The 20,876-nt window shown below is 39.8% G+C and overlaps 1 protein-coding gene across 4 annotated transcripts in view; it reads right to left on the reverse strand.

The window, feature by feature from the left end:
• Positions 1-2,389: 2,389 nt before the first annotated feature.
• The window catches only part of dachb (dachshund b), a 142,417-nt gene continuing 123,930 nt past the window's right edge, over positions 2,390-20,876 (reverse strand). For 2 of the 4 annotated variants that reach the window (XM_047581478.1, XM_047581470.1), the window contains exons 8-12: positions 19,836-19,933; positions 15,919-16,066; positions 15,656-15,829; positions 14,410-14,475; positions 2,390-4,036 (exon numbers count right to left, since the gene is read on the reverse strand). In XM_047581478.1, coding sequence (XP_047437434.1) covers positions 3,999-4,036; positions 14,410-14,475; positions 15,656-15,829; positions 15,919-16,066; positions 19,836-19,933 — 524 coding nt within the window. In that variant the 3' untranslated portion in view covers positions 2,390-3,998. Of the gene's footprint in view, positions 4,037-14,409; positions 14,476-15,655; positions 15,830-15,918; positions 16,067-19,835; positions 19,937-20,876 lie in introns of all 4 variants that reach the window. The other 2 variants (XM_047581462.1, XM_047581452.1) reach the window with 1 other exon arrangement.

Below are 20,876 nucleotides of genomic sequence, written 5' to 3' on the forward strand. Positions count from 1 at the left end.
GACAGAAAGGCTTCACCTCATTAACCTCATAATGCAGAGTAAATACACAGTCTAAACGGAACATAGACGATGTGTGTGTGTTTACTGTCAGCCACCTGTGTGTATCCACAAAAATACATTACCAGAATGTCAAACAGTGTTTGTCTGTTTTTGTGGGTAAAAGTTATTGCAACTGTTGAGTTATATAATAAAAGTTATATAATGAAAATGTCACACAAAATTATAAATAGGTATGTCCCGATCAGTAATGGGGCCAATCTAGTAATTTTTATAATGATCGGATCAGCCTGGATTGGCCTTCGTCCAACCCTGATGTTTTGTAGTTATTTGTTTTAGCTCTGCCATAAACAAATGCAATGTGCATGTTTGGTGAGGTGACAGTATAAAATACTAACTTGATTCAACACTTATGAAAACAATCACTAAACAGAATCCTTTGAGTCCACTGAGGTACAAGCTCCAACAAACAGTGAACACCATATTCAAAAGAAGTTTCTGTTCTGTTTGGAGAAAAACATTAAAGAGAGGGTTACAGAGTTTATGACATTGGATGACAAGAACATTTTTGGAGTATAAAACACTCAAATATTCTGAAGCCAAAGTCAGTGACTACCCACTCCACTTTGACATCCACTGAATTGAATGAAGTCACATCTAGGAGAACACAGATAAATAAATAAATAAATAAATAAATAATAGTAATAACTAAGAAGAGAAGATAAGGCTTTTATGAATCTGCAGGGGAGGACGTTTTATTCAAGATCAAATAATGACTTAGAATGGGGAACATGGAATCAGGGTACAAGGAACACTCCCTTTCCGTTGTCATGGGGGTGTGCTTGGTTTGCAACACTGTTCAGGTTGTTGTATGCGTGTCCTACAACCTGTTCAAACCTAGTTATATTAGTGAACCAATTGCAGCTGAAAAATATGTGGATGTTACTTTTGCATGGTTCCAAGCTTTGCTCATCCCTTCTTGGAAATGGTATTCCCTGATGGTCACTTTCAGCAGAATGATGCCCTTCTCTCTAAGCAACAGATATTCTGGAATGGTTTGAGGAACAAAACAAGACGTTTAAGGTGTTGACTTGGACTCAAAATTCCCTAGGCAGGCATCTGTGGAATTTGATAGACAAACAAGTCTAATCCATGGAGGCCTCACCTCTCAGCTTGCAGGATTTAAATAATTCCTGCAAATGTCTTGGATCCAGGCCAATGGGGCAGGGCTGTTTTGCCAACAAAAGGGGGATCAAGACAACATCAAGGCAGTAGATGTGATGACTGATGATTGAAAGCTGGTTTATTTTAAAGTGTTTCAATAATTGAAAGCAGTAATTTTCCACAGAAGATAATCAATCTGGGGGCTAATGCCAGTGGCATTGGCATAGTAATTGTAATGCTGTAATAAAGTATGTGTTTACACAAAATCAACACTTGTGATTGATTTCACTGTGGTGTTGATGTTGACATTTGCTAATAAGCCAGTGATAGCATGCTTATATACTCAGTGGAGATTGTTGTAATGGAAAACGCTGATTGGCTGCATTAGCATGTTAAAATTGCTAATTGTTTAATCTTTTAATCCCAAATCTTGTCTTTTTTAATAGCTCCTCCTCTGCAGTACAAGCTTCCTGGTGATTTGTTTGTCTAATGATGATAAAGCCTGATGGTAATCTACCCTAGAATCAGGTTAGTGCGTTGCTCCATCACACTGGTGACCAGTTAGACTGGTGAGCATTGTAGATTCAAAATATTTACCTTAAGGCAAGTTCACACCAGTATACCGTCTATACTGCTGTATAATCCTATTCCTACTTTTTTTTTTAAAAAAAAAAAAGGTTGTGTGATTTAAACTAAACTGCACTTTAAAGCATAGTGAAGAGGTGGACAAAAGTATTGTTGTGAAAATGCAACAAAAGTTGAAAACCAATGATAATTAGTTTTGTAAAAAACTGTACTTTAGAACTTGTAACTTTGTGAATCACAATCAAACAATTCAGAAAATCAGTAGTGATGACCCACTAAACCTATGAACAGGAATGTTGGGGAGTGGGGGAACGCGGGATATCCTAAAGAACCATAGTGTAGGATTACATGGAGTCTAGTGGTGAGGTTGCAGACCAACTGAATACTGGTCCTTAATCGCTTAATAGCTTAATACCTTACAAGAAAATGTGGAATAACCAAACAGTTGGTTACCTTCAAAATCATCATCTCTGTAGTGCCACTTCAAAATTAAACATTAAAAGCCAAAGGTTTGTGGTTGCATAGAATGTGGAGTGAGGGATAAGAACAGAGCTATGAGGTATATTATTTTCCTATACTTTTTTACATCAGAATATCATCACAGTGGTTTGGAAGATGAGTGCAACACACCAGGAGACAGTCGTCATTATAATACTGTATATTTGCAGTCAGCTCAAACCCAGAAAACAGTGAGAGACTGAGAGGTCATCAAGAGAAAAAAAAACAAACAAATAAAACAAGAGAACGTTAAATGTAATTTCTATCTATACACACTATCCCTTTAATAACCCCAATTTATCCGACCCACCCATACTAGCCCCACTGTTCCTCCCGTACACATTTGAAATAGTAATCAACGAATAAAACACGTAGTGTGATAAAACTTCAACACAACAGTCTGCACTCGTATTAAGACAAAAAAATCAGGTTGAATCAAAGGTTACCAGTGTTTGGCGTTGCAGAGGAGTGCTTGATTTCTACACTTGGGATACATTTAATCATCTTAAACCACTATGGATAAAGAGGTAAACCTGGATTTTTAACTGATACAGAAAGTGTTACACTTTGATTTGGGGTGGTTAAATAAATCAGATAAATCAAGAGCTCCTCAAATGTGATGAACACCAGAAACTGTACTACTACCTCTGGTCACAGGAACAGGAGTCAAAAGGTTAAAAGGTTCAACATGGTGGGAGAGAATTCAATGTACCTTTTGCATGTTGTTGCGTCTAAAAATCACTCTGTTGTAATAAAAACACATTTTATGTTAACTTTTGCATCTTTTCAAAAACCATTTTTACAGGTTTTTAAGGGTGATAGAAAATCACACATTGAAAAGCTACATCCTAAATCTTCAGAGAAATGTCTCCTTTAAAGGGGGGGGGGGATGAGAAAGACAAGTACACCATATAAAACAAGGAGTGGAATCATGCAAACAAGCGAGAATACGTAGGATGAACAGGTTTATAGAAAAGATAAACAAAACAAGGGGTAGAAAAATTTAAGTAGGGGGAAAGAGAAAGAGAATTAGAGTGAAGGAGCCAAATAAGCCAAATGACAATGAAGAGTTTTCCCATGCATTTTTTCAGTCCCTATATGGACAAAAAGAATGAAACACAAGACAGAAATAGATTTCTGAAAAAGTTGTTTTCTTCATTTTTTTCTTTCTAATATTTTGTCTACTCCTGTTTATCTGGTTTTGACCTCCTTCGATTAGCTGATTACCATCCAATCAGAGGCATCCAACCATCAGCCGAGTCAGAAGACTTGCTCGTCACATCATATGTCACTGGATATTTTTTAAAAAGTCTGATCAATCAAATTGACCACTGTTATTCATTTTCCCAAATGATGTCCAGCCAAGTTGATTTGTAATATGCTGACTTCAGTCTAGTCCATTTGCATCGTGGTGTCTTTTTTTGGGGTTGAGAGTAGTTCTGTTGCAGAGGCAGAAAAAGACCAATGAATGGAGGGAGATTTGTCAAAAAAATAGGAGAGAGAGAGAGAGAGAGAAAGAGAGAGAGAGAGAGACAACCCCAAAATAAGTACAAATAAGGAGTCTGTCCCTTTGTAGTCTCATCATTTCACAGCAACAACCAAAAAGGTTGCACTGTTATAAAGATAGAACCCTGTCTGAGGATGTTCTTGCCATGGAAATCCAGGCTGCCGTAGCATCTGTGGTTGTTGTGGGAATGGGCTGGTGGAGTTCTTCTGTGCAGGGTGGGTGAGGTTTCTAAGGGCGGAGTCTCTCTTTAGAACATCATAGTGGTCTTCAGATACGACCGGGATTCTGGGCAGAACAAAGAAATCAGAAACAGAGCAACAATAAACCTAAAAGGGCTAAGCACTATTTTCATTGATGATTTGACTTCTGGAGCAGCTGATCAATCCCTTGTCCTACACATTATCAGCAAATGGTTAAAAAGGCCTATTGTAATCTACCAAAGTCCAAGTTGACTCAATAGATTAGAACAGTTTTTTCTCAGAATGTGAACGAAATGGATCAACCCATTGTTTTAATCACACCTTAGATCTTATCCTAAATTATGGCATAGAAACTTCTGACAATATCTATTCTCATAACCCTCTTTTGTCTGATCATTCCCTTGTAACATTTTAATTTACAACCAGAGATTACACTGAAATTGGAAAGACATTTCATTAAGGACTCACACGTCAGAATGCTGTTCATAGGCTTTAGCTCAGTATTCAATACAATCATCCCCCAACAGCTGATCTACAAACTGGACCGGCTGGGGATCAACATCTCGCTGTGCAACTGGCTGCTGGACTTCCTGACCAAGAGACCACAGGCAGTATGGGTTGGCAGCAACACATCCGGCACCATCACCCTGAACACGGGTGCTCCCCAGGGATGTGTTCTGAGCCCCCTCCTCTTCATCCTGCTGACCCATGACTGCACAGTGATGCACAACTCCAACCTCCTCATCAAGTTTGCAGATGATACGACTGTGGTGGGTCTCATCAGCAACAGGGATGAGACGGACTACAGGAGTGAGGTGAGCCACCTGGCCACGTGGTACACACACAACAATCTCTCTCTGAATGTGAACAAGACAAAAGAGAATGTTGTGGACTTCAGGAGAGCGCACACCTAGCATGCTCCACCATCCAGCAACGGTGCTGCTGTGGAGAGGGTGAGCAGCACCAAGTTTAAGGGTGTGCACACTACAGATTTTATTTTACTTTTATATTTTTATATATTCTCAATGTTTGCACATTTCTTGTTTACATTTTTTGTGTAGCTGCTGCATCGTAGACCTTTGAGGATGATAATTTCAATCCTGTATTATGTTTCACATGTCAGAATTGACAATAAAGTTGACATGACTTGACTTGACTAAACAATCATTCTTCTATATATACCAAAGTAATCTATGGAGCCCCTCAGGGTTCTGTGCTACGACCAATATTATTCACATTATACATGCTTCCCTTAGGCAATATTATTAGAAAGCACGGCATAAACTTCCATTGCTACACAGATGATGTCCAGTTATATTTATCCATGAAACCAGATGAAACTAATCAGCTGGTTAAACTCCAAGCATGCCTTAAAGACATAAAGGCTTGGATGACCTGTAATTTTCTATTTCTAAACTCAGACAAAACAGAAGTCATTGAATTTGGCCCTAAACATGTCAGAGATTTATTATCTAATTACCTGGTTTCTTTGGATGGCATTACCATATATATACCCTTAATTCTCAGATAAAGCAGGTGACCAGGACTGCTTTCTTTCACCTCCGTAATATTGTCAAAATTAGGAACATACTTTCTCAGAGTGAAAAACTAGTTCATGCATTTGTGTTTTACAGGCTGGATTATTATAACTTATTACTGTCTGGCTGTCCAAATAGCTCTTTAAAAGCCTCCAGTTGATTTAAAACACTGCAGTAAGAGCACTGACAGGAATCAGCAAGAGATCTCATATTAAGTAATATTAGACCCCAGTTTTAGCTGGGGTAATATGGCTCTGAAAGGCCTAGGTCAACCATATCTGAAAGACCTCATAGTACCATATTGTCCCAACAGATCATTATGGTCTCAAAGTGCAGGTCTACTTGTGGTTCCTAGTTTCAAAAATTAGAATGGGAGGTAGGGCCTTCTTCAGCTATTAGGTTGGTCTCCCGTGGAACCAGCTCCCAGTTTCGATTTGGGAGGCAGACACCGTCTTTACTTTTAAGGTAAGGCTTAAGACTTTCCTTTTTGACTTAACCATCCCTTAGTTATGCTGCACTGAGGACATGACCTTTGTCTGACATGACACATATTGTAGTATTTGTTGACTTTGATACTCACAATCTTTAGAATTGGCATACTGAAGCTGTCAAGAATTTATTTTTGTTTGTTTAAGGTTTTCTCCTTTATTTTATGAAATTGCACAATTATGTATCAGGGGTAAGTGGAAACATAGAAAATATTTGTTTACTAATCACTATTGGTAATGTCTGAAAAGCACAGGGCCATTGACCATTTGCTGACCTCCTGGTTGGTTGGTGGTTACCAGACCAAAGGACTCCTACCTTTTGAGAAGTCCCGACTTCCAGTGTTATTACTTAGGGAGGCAGGCAATAGCTACAGGGATAAACACGCATAAAGCCTGAAACTCTGAAGACTTAGCTAGCATTTTACAATCTAGTCAACAAATGGGGCTATGGTGAAGAAAAAAACAAAATATAAAAGCTGAAAAGTGTTGAAAGACTCAACATTTTCCCCTCTGGTTTGTGGATAACTCACTCTTCCTAATTTGATGGCAACATTATGTACAGTACAAATCATATTTTTGGTTTATGCAGTTGGAGAAATTAGTGTTTTAAGGCACCAACAAACCAAACCAACATCAACAAACCAGCTAACTTACAAACTATCTGGACTAAAATGTTGCACTTGACGGACCACAAAGACTACAGCCAAAGATCAGCTGGTTCATACATTTTACGCATGAAAGGAAATAACTCCTCATAGAAGCAAGTGCCAGTAAGCTGTGATCGTCAGTCAAAGGGGAAACTGGAAGATCAATTATTAGGTGGGAAGCTAGTAATAGCTTCTATTAGCTGGGAGACTAGGAAGCTAGGGAGAGCAACTGTTGGCTGGGCTAATAGTAATCTAGAAAGAGCTACTATTAGCTGGGAGACTAGGAAGCTAGGAAGAACTACACATTGCCGTACAAAGCTGGCCTCCCCTGAATCATGGTGATCCATTGATCTACAGTTTTCTCCATTCCGAAATATGAAAAATCTGCAATATTTGTGGAGTGGATGTTCATATGAGATGAAAATGAAAAAATCTTTTGTGTGACTTTTTTTGCTTTCATTTTAAATTAAGCTCTGGTTCTCTAAGCTGTTCAGTCAATCAGAGTGATCACACTCACTCACCAGTGTCAGGGGCCAGACTAGAGCCAGAAGTACGGGACACACTGAAAAAAGCAGGCACATGAAGCTCACCGAGGACCGGGTAATCAATCAGCTGTCAGTTGTTTTATTGGCGTTTGCCGGTAGTAAAGGCTGTACAGTAGGAAAGTGGGCATGACAAGTGGATGCGACTTTGGCCCAAGTAAAACATTAAAGACCATTCAAAGATCATTTCCGTCAGTTTAGATATCTGGTTCATATATATTCTTTCTTATCTTGGACAAAACAATTTCCCTGTGGAGATCAAAAAAAGTGATCTTGAATCTTGAAATAGTATAATATCGATGTATGATCGGTATTGTTTCTTTTGTTTTTGTTAGTTATTTGGCACTATAAAAACATGAAGTTTGACAGTTATCACTGACAACCACTCAGTGAAGCAGCATGGAGTGGGACATGGACTAGGAATGTTAAAAAAGCTTAGTGGTTTCAGCACAGCTAAATGAGCAGCTGTGCTGTAAACTGTGTTAACTGACCTCAAGGACCTGAGGGAGCAGTTTTTCTGGTAAGTTTAACTCTTGTTCTGTGAAATTGTAGTTGAATTAATAATATATTATTATTATATTAATAATAACACTCCAACATAATTGCAGACTGTGGGGAAACAGTCTGCAATTGGTAGCTAGCATTCATAAGTGCCTTCTTGAAAGAAATGTGTATAGAAGCAGAGGAAGAGCAAAGCACAATGAGTCTAGAGAAGTGGTCTTCAATGTTTTTCAGGCCAAGGACCCCCAAACTGATGAGAGATTAAGTAGAAACCCCCTACCTAATATTCAGAAACCTAAACATACCTGAGATAAACATACAGATATACAATGATATAACATTTTGGCCTCAGTATGGTACTAATGGGAACGAGCTACATTGTTAGCTTCTCTTCTGCCAATATTGCAGTGTGCTTTCGGATTTCACCTGGGGTATCTAGTATCTTCTGCTACATATATATATATATATATATATGTGTGTGTGTATGTGTCTAATCAACCAACCCTCCAGGGTTCGACAACGGGTCCCCAGACCCTCTGTTGAAGACCTATGTTCTAGAGAAAGTATGAGTGGATCATCGATAACGTGAGTCCACTCTCTGACAGTATTGCTTGACTGTGGCTCCAAACCTGCTAGATGGCGCTGCTTGTATCCCTAGAATGCTAGTGTCAGTTTTACCAATGGGATGTAGTATTTAGCTGCTAACTATAAGCAGAACTGAGCTACACAGATTATCCCAATTTTCTACAGTCATTAAATGATTAATATCTAAAAGACACACACACATATTAAGCAGAAATTCACCTGCAAACAGCCCCATGTGTTTCATCCTTAAGAGTTTACAGTGTGAGTAAATGTAATAAGCACTTTTGTCCAGGAACACGTGTTCATCGTGATAATCAAAGCAGGATGTTTTTTTTTTATTTGTTGAAAGTCTTGCATCTTGTGTCTCCCTTTATGCAGCATCTGGGCTCTCATATCTCTAATTTTGCCAGGGTCGACATTCCTTCGTTCTCCTTCTTCCACTCCCTGTGGTGCTGTTGCCGTACCCACCCACACAGGAGCATGTGCTTACACAAAAACAAACTCATACATACAACAGAAATACGCACACACCTTCCTCTTCCTCTCCCTATGGTGTCATTGTTTTCTGCAAACGTTGCAAAGTGTTTACATTTCTGCATAACAGCAACCATAAACCTGCCCTCCTTCCTCTTTGCATCCTCTCACTCCTGCCCAGTGCTACTTTTTTCTTTAAAAAAAAACCAACAACTTTTCATCTGTTGTTCTTTGTTCCCGTCTTACTCTCATTTTGTCCTCTTTATAATACTGTGTACTTTCTCTTTCATTTTAAACTCATCCCTCGTTTCCTCCTACATACTCCCTACTTTCCCTCTCATCTCCTGCCCTTCCCTATTTTTATCACTCCACAATCCACTCAAACCCCCTCCTGTCCTCCTCTTTTATCCCTCTATTCAACATGAATCCCCATCTCTTCCTCTTGCGTCTTCTCCTCACCTTCCCTCTGCTCCCTCCTGTCCTCTGTTACTTTCACATTATTTTTATCCCGACCCATTCTTCTCTTTGTCCTCTCCTGTCCTTTCTTTTTGTCCTTTAGGCAGTAGGTTTAGCCTGGTGCTAAAAAAGTGCCCTGCAATTTAAAGAATCGCAGTGTTGATTCCACTCACTACTGCCCCTAAAACTTAAATCTACAACGTTGGGGTTGAGTGCTGCAAACTCAACTCAACCTAAAACTTAAATCTACAACGTTGTGGTTGAGTGCTGCAAACTGAAATAATTTTTCGTTTGTAGGCTCCTCCGTGCTGTTACCTTGTCATGGTGGATAGGCATGTGCGTATCTGTGACCCTAAGAGCTATGCTGGGTGGAGCCTGTCACCCCTGGCCATACCACTAGCCAGGTTGGGGGTTGGGCGGGGCGCTAACAACACTGCCTTATAGGAAACCCTTACCATTACAGAAATGAGCAATCAAGCTGACATCGGGAAAATAGCAGACCCTGGCCTGACCAACCATTTGGGTGGCCGTGTGACCACTTCTGATGAAAACCGAAAGGAATTCAGGAATGTGAAGAAGGGTCTACTAGGACATAAACCAAGATCCATATTGGAGCATGGAATGTCCGAACCACGTTTGAAACCACCAAGACAGCACAAGTCCTTGCAAGTGGCGAGTGAGGTGAAGAAGTACCATCTTGACATCTGGGACTGGCTGTCAAGTTAAGTTAATCCTCCATTCAGGGTACGAAAACACCCACAAACATGGCACATGGGACATCAAGGCAAGGGCTGGAAATTATCAGGGTGACTTCTCCCAACTCCATTCACTCTAGAGGTCCCAACAGTACAGCCTTAAAACAAAGATGCTCATATACAACAACAGTGTTGCTATATGGTTCAGAGAGCTGATGGGTGGTCAAAACACTGAACTGAACACTTCTGGCCCTGCGATAGGCTAGTGACCTGTCCAGTGTGTACCCCGCCTCTCGCCCTATGACATCTGGGATAGGCTCCAGCAATCCCAGCGACCCTGGTGAGAATAAGCGGCATGGAAGATGAGATGAGAACAGCTTTCTTTGTTACTTTTATTTGTCCGGCTTTTCCTTCTTCTTTCCCTTTACCATTTTGTTAACTTTACAACATGGCAATCCTGCTTCCTTCCCCTCCCCCCTCTATCCGTTTCCATAAAACACCTTGTGCTCACGGTGCATGCTGTCTTTGTTAAAAATGGCATTGACCTACCTTGTTAAGAGTTAATCGACTGGGTGGAGAAAATGTCACCAGGTCTCGGAACAGAGTCACATTTTTCATCTCTCTCTATCTTGTCTTTGCCTTTCACACTCCCATACTTTTCCTTTCATCTCCCTCCATCTCTCTCAACCTCTCCACCCGTTCTCCCTCTGCCTCCATCCTTTCCATTTCTGTATTTCCTCATCAGCATTGTTCTCTACCTTTGTCACCTATCCCGTTTGCTCCTTCTTCACCGTTCATTTGTCAACTCCACTGTCTTCTTACCATTTTACCCCTTTTATCCCTCTTTCCTCTTATTCTTTCACCTTTCCAATGCTTAGTTGGTACACTTCCACACTTTTGCCTCTTTTCCTACTGTTTTCCCTCGTCATTTCATCAGCCGTCTCTCTTTAATTCTGTTCAACAGATGGGTCCCTCCATATGAGCTGGGTTCTGCTCAAGGTTTCTTCCTGTTAAAAGGGAGTTTTTCCTTGCCACTGTCGCCCTCAGGCTTGCTCTGGAGGTTGCAGGCTGGTTTTTGTGAAGCGTCTTGAGACGATTTGTATTGTTATTGGCGCTATATAAATAAAACTGAATTGAATTGAATTGTTCTCTTTTCCTTTCTTTGCTTCTCTTCATCTTCTCTTCCATCTCCTTGTCATCTTTACCTATCCCATTTCCTTTCCTTTCCATGTTTAATTTCTGTTCTATGCTCTTGCTATTTTTCATTTTGCGTAAAATGATATCCTTTTCCAATTTTTCTCCTCTCTTCCTCTTCACCCCCTTTCTTTTCCTTCCACTCTTCTTTTTTCATTTTCCCCTTTCTTCACCCTTTCCCTTGTTCTCTTTATCTTAACCATTTTCTCCATTCTTTTTGTTCTCTTTTCTTCTTTTCAATTTCTTATTCATACTCATCTTTAAACACTCTCCTCTTCTTCTCCTCTTTTTGTTTGTTCCTATCCCTATCACTCCTTTGTTCTTCATGTTCATTTCTTCTTCTATGTCTGTGAAGGTTCTCAGTCATCCAGGTCATGGTAATCAAAAAAGCGTTAAATAAGGTCAGCTTGAAGACGTTTCGCCACTCATCCAAGTAGCTTCTTCAGTTCTGGTAAACTAGTGGGAAATTGAGGTTTAAATAGGAATAAACTCTGTGGGTAACACCCACCCGAAACTTGCTTTACCAGAAAATGGGGTCCCTAATTTCCATAATGACTGGTACTTACCTGTCTTTGAATGGGGGGAACTGTGTGCCTAGGCTACTTACCCTATGAATAGAGCTCTAATGAGGAGTCAATGGGGTCAGTGGGATCTTGGATGGGTTGTTTTGTTTCCCCAATGTACAAATCTTTACATTCCCCATTACACTGAACAGCGTACACTACATTACTATGTTTCTGTCTAGGTGTTTTGTCTTTGGGGTGGACCAGTTTCTGTCTTAGTGTGTTTCCAGGTTTGAAATAAACTGGGATGTGGTGTTTACCAAAAATTCTCCTTAGTTTCTCTGATACACCAGCTATATAGGGGATGGTGATGTTCTTCCTTTTGCTGTGCTTCTCTTCCCTGTCCTTCCTGGGATATCTTTTTGAGCCTTTGACAAAGGCCCAGTTGGGATATCCACATGTTTTGAGGGTTTGTTTAATGTGTTTTCCCTCCTCGTCCTTGCCTTCTTCTTCTATCATTTTTCCAACTTGTGTTTCCTCCACTCTACTTCCTGTTTGAACTCTTCGCTTTTCCTTTCTCCATTAAATCCAGACTTCTTCTATCTATCTATCTATCTATCTATCTATCTATCTATCTATCTATCTATCTATCTATCTATCTATCTATCTTTAGGCTTTTGTTTGACACTTTGTTTATTTTTGTGTTTTTTTTCTGTACCTCTCTCAGTTCCTTCTTATCCCTGTTCCTCATTTCTTCCCCGCAAATTTCCCTCCACACTTACTAGTTGGCTTTTAACAGGCAAAAGAAGCCAATCTCTCCCCTTTCTCTTTAACTCCCACCACCACCGCTACCCCATTCTTCTATCATTTTTCCCTCCCCCTCCTCTCCCTTCTTTCTTCTATCCCTCTCTTTTTTATTGTAATGTCTTTCTTAGTATTCAGCAGTTTTCTCCTCACTCGTTAATTAAGAGTGTGGAAGGTGAGAGAGATGTGTGCAAGTAAACCACGATAGGTGCAAAATGCTTTTATGGAGGGATAAGGATGTGTGTCTGTGTGTATGTGTTTGTGTGTGTCCAAGGTAGCAAAGGGGTCCTACTGGGCCAATCAACATTAATGAAATCAGGTGTGTGTGTGTGTGTGTGTTTCTTCGAGTGCTTGGCTTGCAGAAGAGAGGGGATCTAAAAGGGGTCTAAAGAGGAGTGAGAGCTAATTAGACTTCCCTGTCTCACAAGAGCATGGATCAAACACACACACAAGCACACACACACACACACACACATACACGCAAACACACACACACACACACACACACACACACACACACACACACGGACACACACACACACATACAGACACACACACACACACTCCACTGTGTGTGTGTGTTGCCTGTAGATATTCAATGTCAGAGAGGACTGCGCACAGCTGGTGGAAAGAGGACGACACATGCATATTAACACCTTTGGTACTACATTTGTGAGACCCCTAAATCTTACCTTAACTTCCTCTTCGCATTTTGTACTCACAAAAATACCCTGATTCATAGGTTTAATTTAGGAGTATTGAACAGCAAGCTACTTTTTCCACATCCTTACTTCATCTCTCTGAATGATTCCTGTTTCATCCTTGTTTTTGTCATCCCTTCATATTTTCTACCTCCATTATTTATTATTACTTCCATTGTTACTATCTTTATCTTTTGAGCCTTACCTCTTTCAGTTCCTTTGAATGCATACCACTGCATTCCTCTTCCTATTTTTTTCTTCTTTTGTAATTTTTGCCAATATTTTTCCTTCACTCTACTTCCAGTCCAAGCCAAACACTTTCCTTCACCTTCTTATTCCATATTTGAACAAATTCTACTTATCCTCACTTTGCTCCATTCTCATTCCTTTGCCCTGCTTTTCCTTTTTTGTTTTGTCTTTTACATCTTTCAGTTTCTAATTTCCTACTTTTTTCCCACCATCCTTTCTCTCCAAATGAAACTCTTTCACGCTTTTGTCACTTAATCATCTTTTCCATCCCCTTGCGCATTGATCCCTTTTTTTTATTAATTTACTTTTCTCTTGTCCTTTGTTGTACGGCCTCTTTTAATTCCTCTCAACCATATCCCTCTTTTCTTTGTCACATTTTCTTCCTCTTTTACTGTTTTACCAACACATTTCCTCCTGTTCGATGTCAGCATTTTTACTTTCTTCAATAAAACCCTCCCTCTTTTTTCTTCTACAAATTTCACCTTCCACCACAACTGTAATTTTTTATTTCTATGTTTTTGCTCTTTTTTCCACACATTACTATGGGTTATGACTTATGTGAGATACTATATTTACAATTTATGCAAAAAAAAAAAAAAAAATGTCCGTAACAGAGTAGCAGATGTAAACTGTTTATGAACTGTGCTTTACTTTCCTAGCCTGGCATTCCTTGAGTCAATTCTTATTGGAAAATACCTCTCCTTCATACATGTCCATATGTTCCAACCAGTACAGGGACACTAATAATAACATGCATTTGAATGATACTACAACTAGAGCTGTCTTAAGTTAAAATTAAGAACAACTGTCAAAATAGGTTTACTTCTGAGGTCTCAAAATTGAATTTGTCTTGAGAGATGCATACAACACAGACAAGCAACATGAGATCTCTTCACATACAGTTTCATGTGTGTTTGTTTGGTGCATATCAAAGGAAAGCCACACGGTCTGGTTAATGTCTCCACTAATCCAGGCTGGGCCCCAACACACACAACCCTGTGTTTAAACACACTTGTGTACAGTGTCCGTTTGGTTGTCTGTATCAGCATGATGATGGTGCGTGTGTGTTGTGTTCAGGTACCTTGTAAAGCGCTGTTGTCTTGTTGGTTTCCATTAACTTCAGGTTTGTCCTCAGCTACAGCAGTGTCTGGCAAGAAACACGAAAACAAGACAGAGTCTATGTGGGTTGGCAAATTAAACCGCCCATGAGGTTCTACACAATACTTAGTCTTTCTACATTTGAATGGTGATTACATTTAAGTCATACTATATATTCCTTTATTGTGTGCTCTTGCAATAACCTCCAGTTATAATTATTCACAATTACATTTTATACGTTTACAGTATATCTATGTGTAACACCAACTGAAGCATTTTATCAACTGCACTACAGTGCTAAATAGAATTGTTATTAAACCAATCCTCCAGTTATTCTACCTCTTCAACATTTTATTTCTATACATTGGTTTAAAAGGAAAGGTCTTATTAATAATGCTAATTAAGAACTATAGCAGGATACTAGTCTGGTGTTACCAGACTTAACAGTGAGTCTGGTACAGCTACATCTGGATTTCATAATGTTTCAACTAATACAGGGGAAAGAAAGTACTTCTTTGGGGCTCAGAATATTAGAACAACTGCTGTCTCTCATGGACTTCTATGTACCTTTGATTCAGAACCATGAACAGTGCTTGTTTTTATATGTGAGTCATGACTTGAACACATATTAAGTTATATTTTATTGATCACTGCCTTGATTATTATTAGTTAATTATTAGTTAATTTTCAAGACCTCCACAAAACTCAGATAATAACTCAAACTCTGGAAACCTCCATTAACTTTGTGATCTGTTTTCTGGGCCCGTTTCATTAGTTTGATTTTTTAAATGATTATGTTGAACCGCAAATCAAAAGCAAAGTCTGATTTTCATTAGTTAATTTTCAGTATTTTTTTATTTATTTATTTATTTTTTAATTTCTGAGATATTGGTCAGTCAAATGCATCTTCGGTGTGTCCTGGGTGTGTTCTGTACTTTAAGGTCCAAACTTGTCATCGGGTTGTCCACAATACCCACAATGAATGTTACTGCAAAATCTGAATATATTTTAAATGACATTAAGAAATTAAGGCATTCTGTAAATATAAGTTGTTCAAAAGACACAAAGCAATGAATGACTATGGGCAAATCAAAAAATTAAAAGACTGAAAACCACTATGAAATAAGCAAAAAGAAAAGGAAAAGTGAATTTACTGTTGATGCAAAAAAAAGGGTTGAATAAAACGAATGAACAATAAGGGCCGACAACAAACAAATCTCAGATCAAACCTTTCTTTGTGCTGTTGTTGTTGGCAGCATGCAGTGGCTCCGGTGAGGGGGAGCACGAAGATGAATGTTTAAGGGCATCCTCCACTCTCTCCCTCCTCTTTGACTCGAACTCCAGTGCCTCCTGCAACTTCCTCTTGGCCTTCTTCTCTTTCTTCAGTCGCTTCTGGATGGAGGCTGGAGGAAATAATTGCCCACGTTTCACTTTCAAAAACTCATCCTGCCTTTTAGGTGGAGCTAGGAAGTGCAATGATATCATTTCTAACCTCTGTTCTGTAGTTCAGAGGTGAGTTGTCGTTCCAGACTCTCCCTCATCTCTCTTTCTCTGTACAACTCCATCTTCAGCTCCCTCTTCTCCGCCTGGATCTGTTTTTCCTGTACCCGGGCGTTCTCAACTGCCACCTTCAACAGGCCCTGAATAGAGTGGATTTTGTTCAGAATTAACCCATTTTAAAGTCTTTGATGATTCATCCAGGTCATGGTACATCCAAAAAAACAACAACAACAAACAAACAACAAGCTAAAACAAGAGCAAGTGAACTTGTAGAATTTCTTGAAGACATTTCATCCAACGGTCTATGTGACCAGTCTTTTACTTGAGTTACTTGAATGAAATTCCTCCGAAAACCTCTACAAGTCCAGTTGTACTGTAGAAATAAAAGACTAAAACAGTAAGATGTGGTAAAATAAGGAGATGATAAATAAATAAATAAATAAATAAATAAGTTAAAATACCATTAACCCATTAAGAATAGGTTATAAAAGTAAATAAATGAACAATTTTAAATTGAGCTACGTAAAACACTAATAACATAAATATAAATCAGCTGTGAAAAAATAAAATCAGGATGAATTAAAATCATCAAATGTTCCACAGTCGGGGGCCATAACTGAATGCTGCCTCCCCGAGTGTTTTAGATCTAAGTTGTGGTATTGTTAAAAGGCCAGTGCCGGAAGACATCAGGGTTCGTGAGGGTTGAAATGGTAAAGGTAGGTCAGACAAAGACCATTAAGACATTTAAAAACTACTAAAAGAACCTTTAAATCAATCTTGAAATGCACGACGAGCCAATGCAACAATTTTAAAACTGGTGTAATGTGTTCCCGCCCTCTGGTCCTCATTAGCACATGAGCGGCTGAATTTTTTAAAAGTTGTAAATTGGAGAACAGAGCATTACAATAATCCACACAGGAGATAAAGTATATAGTCCAAAAATCTTTCTTTGTTATGCTTCTGATAGGTAATAAAACTAAACTTAGAGTCAAAAAAACACCAAGATTTTTTACAGATTGTGATGGCTGTAGTTGTGGTAAGAGTTTCTCACTCATGTTCATGTTCAGGACCAATGACTAAAACCTCTGTTTTGTCCTGATTGAGCTGTATTTCTCTGTCATCCATGACTTAATATCTAAAATACAGTTTAAAAGGGCATCAATAGGCCCTGTGTCATCAGTAGACATGGTGATGTACAGCTGTGTATCATCAGCATAACTATGAAAGCTGTTGCTATGCCTCCTGATGCCGTCCCCCAGGGGGACCATATAGAGGTTAAAGAGAGTTGGGCCTAGAATTGACCCCTGAGACCTCTGACACTCAATCTCATGGGTTCCTGGGGAACAGGTATCCACATTTACAAAGAAGCTTCGATCAGAGAGGTATAAGGTGAACCTGTAAAGAACAGTACCAGAGAGGCCGTCCAGGTGCCTTGGTCTGTTTATTAAAATGCGCCCGTCTGCTGTATTGAAGGTCGTGGTAAGATCCAGCAGAACTAAGAATGTGAGTTTATGGTTCTAAATGACACCCAATGTCATTTAAAATCTTTAAAAGGGCTGCCTCCGTTTCATCCTAAAACCAAATTGGTTCTTCTCTAAGATCCTGTTTTTACTCAAAAAATCATTAACTTGAATAAAAATATGTCTTTCTAAAATTTTACCTATAAATTGTACGTTGGACACTGGCCAATAGTTATTAAATGTGTCAGAGTCTAAACTGCTTTTCCCAGAAGGGGCCACACCACCGCCGTCTCTAATGAGGCAGGGACGATCCCTGTCTGAAATTGGGCCTAAAAGGCAGGTTGTGGGCCTTAACTTGGGAGAAAACTCGATCAAGCCATATCAACCAGGGCAAAACTCTCCAGTGTTTTCTCAGGTAAAATCAATGATCCATGTGTGTCGACAGTTAATATCTGTTGAGATAAAAGACTCAACCTTATGTCATTGATTTTACTTCTGAAGTGGTCTGCAAAGTCCTCACAAAGTTTATTATATGGCGTACTGTGGAGAAGAGGAATTCGGGGTCATTTTTATGTTCTGTAATTAGTTTGTGGAAGCGGGTAATTCTTGCCTGTTTAACTGTATTATTGATGGTTTTGAGGTGTTCCCGTAATATTTCATAATCAACAGTAAGCTTTGTTTTTCTCTATCTCCTCTCAGCAGTCCAGATTCCTTTCAAATGTTTAATTTCACAATTTCTCTTTGGTGGTTTAGATGGTAGGTTTTTAAAGTTTTGGTTAACAGTGGAGTCACTGAGTCCAACACTGACTTCAGCTTGCAGTTAAAATTGTCAACAATAAAATCACAGGGCGCTGGTAAGATCTCTCTAGGAGTGCTCTGTAAAACCTGGATAACATTTGCTGCCACTTCAGGAGTAAGGCAGCATTTGCTCACCCCTGATTAAAACTGGCAATATTAAAAAACACACAAAAGTGGTTGGTCACTGCCATATCAATGACACAACCATTGACAGACCATAGTTTATAATCATAGATATAACCAACTTGGACGTAGAGCCCAAGTACATCAACATGTAAATTATTGTTGCAAGTTATTAAAATTCTGTTATATGATGCATGGATAATTGATATGAGATTTGAAAATTTGGTGATGAAAGAGAGGAAGTAACAGGGGGGTCAGTGGACTGTGACACAGAGGATAGGTGTGCTGCTAAAAACAAAGGTGTTGTACTTAAATGATGTGTAACTGAACATGAGTGCCAAGCCATACCTCTGTAAGAAGACAAATTATTGTCTAAAATTACATCATAAATCGTAAATGATTTGTTCACCAGAGAGCGGACATCCAGACATTTGGACATTCATGACGCTTTAGCGGAATTTTAAAAATACTCTAAAAACAGACCTGGGTCTCGTTGGTCTGTGTTTAATGATTGTTTGAATTGTGTGGATATTGCCCTGTGCTTCTGGGGCCACTGGGGAGCAGTTGTGGTGGACAGTCAGGTCGATGTTGATAGACACTGTTAAATTGCCTACAAAGGGGACACCTTTAATCAGGCAGTAGCCCTTCAGCCAGGTGTGCAGCTGACATACACGGCAGATGATGTAATGATGTGGGGGAAGCGGGTCGGAGACGATCAGCTGCCTACCTATATCCTGCAGGTGATTAACTGGGTCAATAAAGTCCTGTTTGAGGACCTCCGACTACTGGTTCCAAAGGTCAGTAATGCCAGCCATTTTCTCAGCTGCAGAGCTGACAATGCCACCTCCTTCATGTGGGCACCAGGATGGCAGAAGGTCTGGCCGCTTATGGACTGCCATGTGACGGACCATGGTGGTCCCAACTACAAGCACAGAGGGGAACTGCTGCTCCTGAGTGTGGGCCTTCAATTCCTTGGAGGTACAGTGGAGGTGGGACTGGGCCAGACGCTAGTGATGTTGGGCCACCATTGCGGAGGATGAGGAAAAGTGCCATTACCAGAATTGGAAGCAGCCCCAGCTGTGGAGAGGACACCTGGATCCCTGCTACTCAAAATTACTGTGGTCCCCTACCGTGGTGAAGAGGCACAGAGGTGCCAGCAGATGGCTTCCTTGAGGAACCTGCACTGAGTGGAAGAGGCTGATGACTGGATGGATGGCCAAGGAGGATGCGAGGGACAACAACTAGGATGCCATGCATGTGTAGGGGTAATTCTTGATGTTTGGATTTATGGATCTTTGTGTTTTTGAAGCTTTAAATCTACATGGATCCTCCATGGGTCCACCAATAGATACAGTCTTTTTTTTAGGTTTTTACATCAAAGTGTTATGGTAGGCTGTCTTTCAGTCTTAGAACAGGAGGTTATTCTGGTAAGATACAGTCAACAACCTCACCATTAGATGCCACAAAATCATACACACATTGGTCCTTTAAAAACAGAAATGATTAAAAGAGGATTGTGTTATTGTACCTGAATGTTGGTGAGCAGTGTTTCCACTGACGACAGGCCGTCAGCGAAGAGAAACGGAGCTGGAAATCCAGGTGGTAGTGCTTGTCCCAGAGAAGACTCTTCTGTAAGAAACAGAAGATATTTTTAATTTCAAATTAAAGGGTCTGTTAAAATATTTAATTAGCTGATTCTTTTCAGATGTTACCTTGTAACATCAATTACCAGTGGAATGGAACAAGAAAGGATTTCTTATTAGCAAAGAGAGAGTAGCCACTCTTACACTAGACCTAAACTATGAGCGGTCAAGCTAATCTGTCTGTGATGGTTCTCAGTCATCCAGGTCATGGTAATCCAAAAAAGCATTGAATAAGGTCAGCTGGACTTGTAGAAATTCTTGAAGACGTTTCGCCACTCATCCGAGTAGCTTCTTCAGTTCTGATAAAGTAGTGGGAAATTGAGGTTTAAATAGGAATAAACTCTGTGGGTAAAACCCACCTGAAACTTGCCTGACCAGAAATTGGGGTCACTAATTACCATAACGGCTGGCACTTACCTGTCCTTGAATTGGGGGTGGGGAACTGTGTGCCTAGGCTAACTTATCCTATGAATAGAGCTCTAACGAGGCTATTGTCCATGGGAGCCTGGAGGCTCAAAGTGTGAATGTTGTTGAAACTTCTTGGGGACAGAAGTCAAAATGGAATTATAAATAGTTGGTAAATTAAATCTCAGGCCACCTCCTCTGTTTAGAGAAGGTTTTTCCACTTTGACATAGATGGCTTCCTTGACTCCTCTCTCAAACCATCTGTCCTCTCTGGCCAGGACTTTGACGTTGGTATTCTCAAAGGAGTGTCCTTTGTCCTTCAGGTGGAGGTGGACTGCTGAGTCGTTTCCTGATGAGTTGGCTCTCCTGTGTTGGGATGGGCTTGTGGATGGGTAGTTTTGTTTACCCAATGTACAAGTCTGTATATTCCTCACTACACTGAACAGCGTACACTACATTACTATGTTTCTGTCTAGGTGTTTTGTCTTTGGGGTGGACCAGTTTCTGTCTTAGTGTGTTTC

This window comes from Mugil cephalus, chromosome 1 (assembly GCF_022458985.1).
Source record: "Mugil cephalus isolate CIBA_MC_2020 chromosome 1, CIBA_Mcephalus_1.1, whole genome shotgun sequence".
Classification (NCBI taxonomy): Eukaryota; Metazoa; Chordata; class Actinopteri; order Mugiliformes; family Mugilidae; genus Mugil; species Mugil cephalus.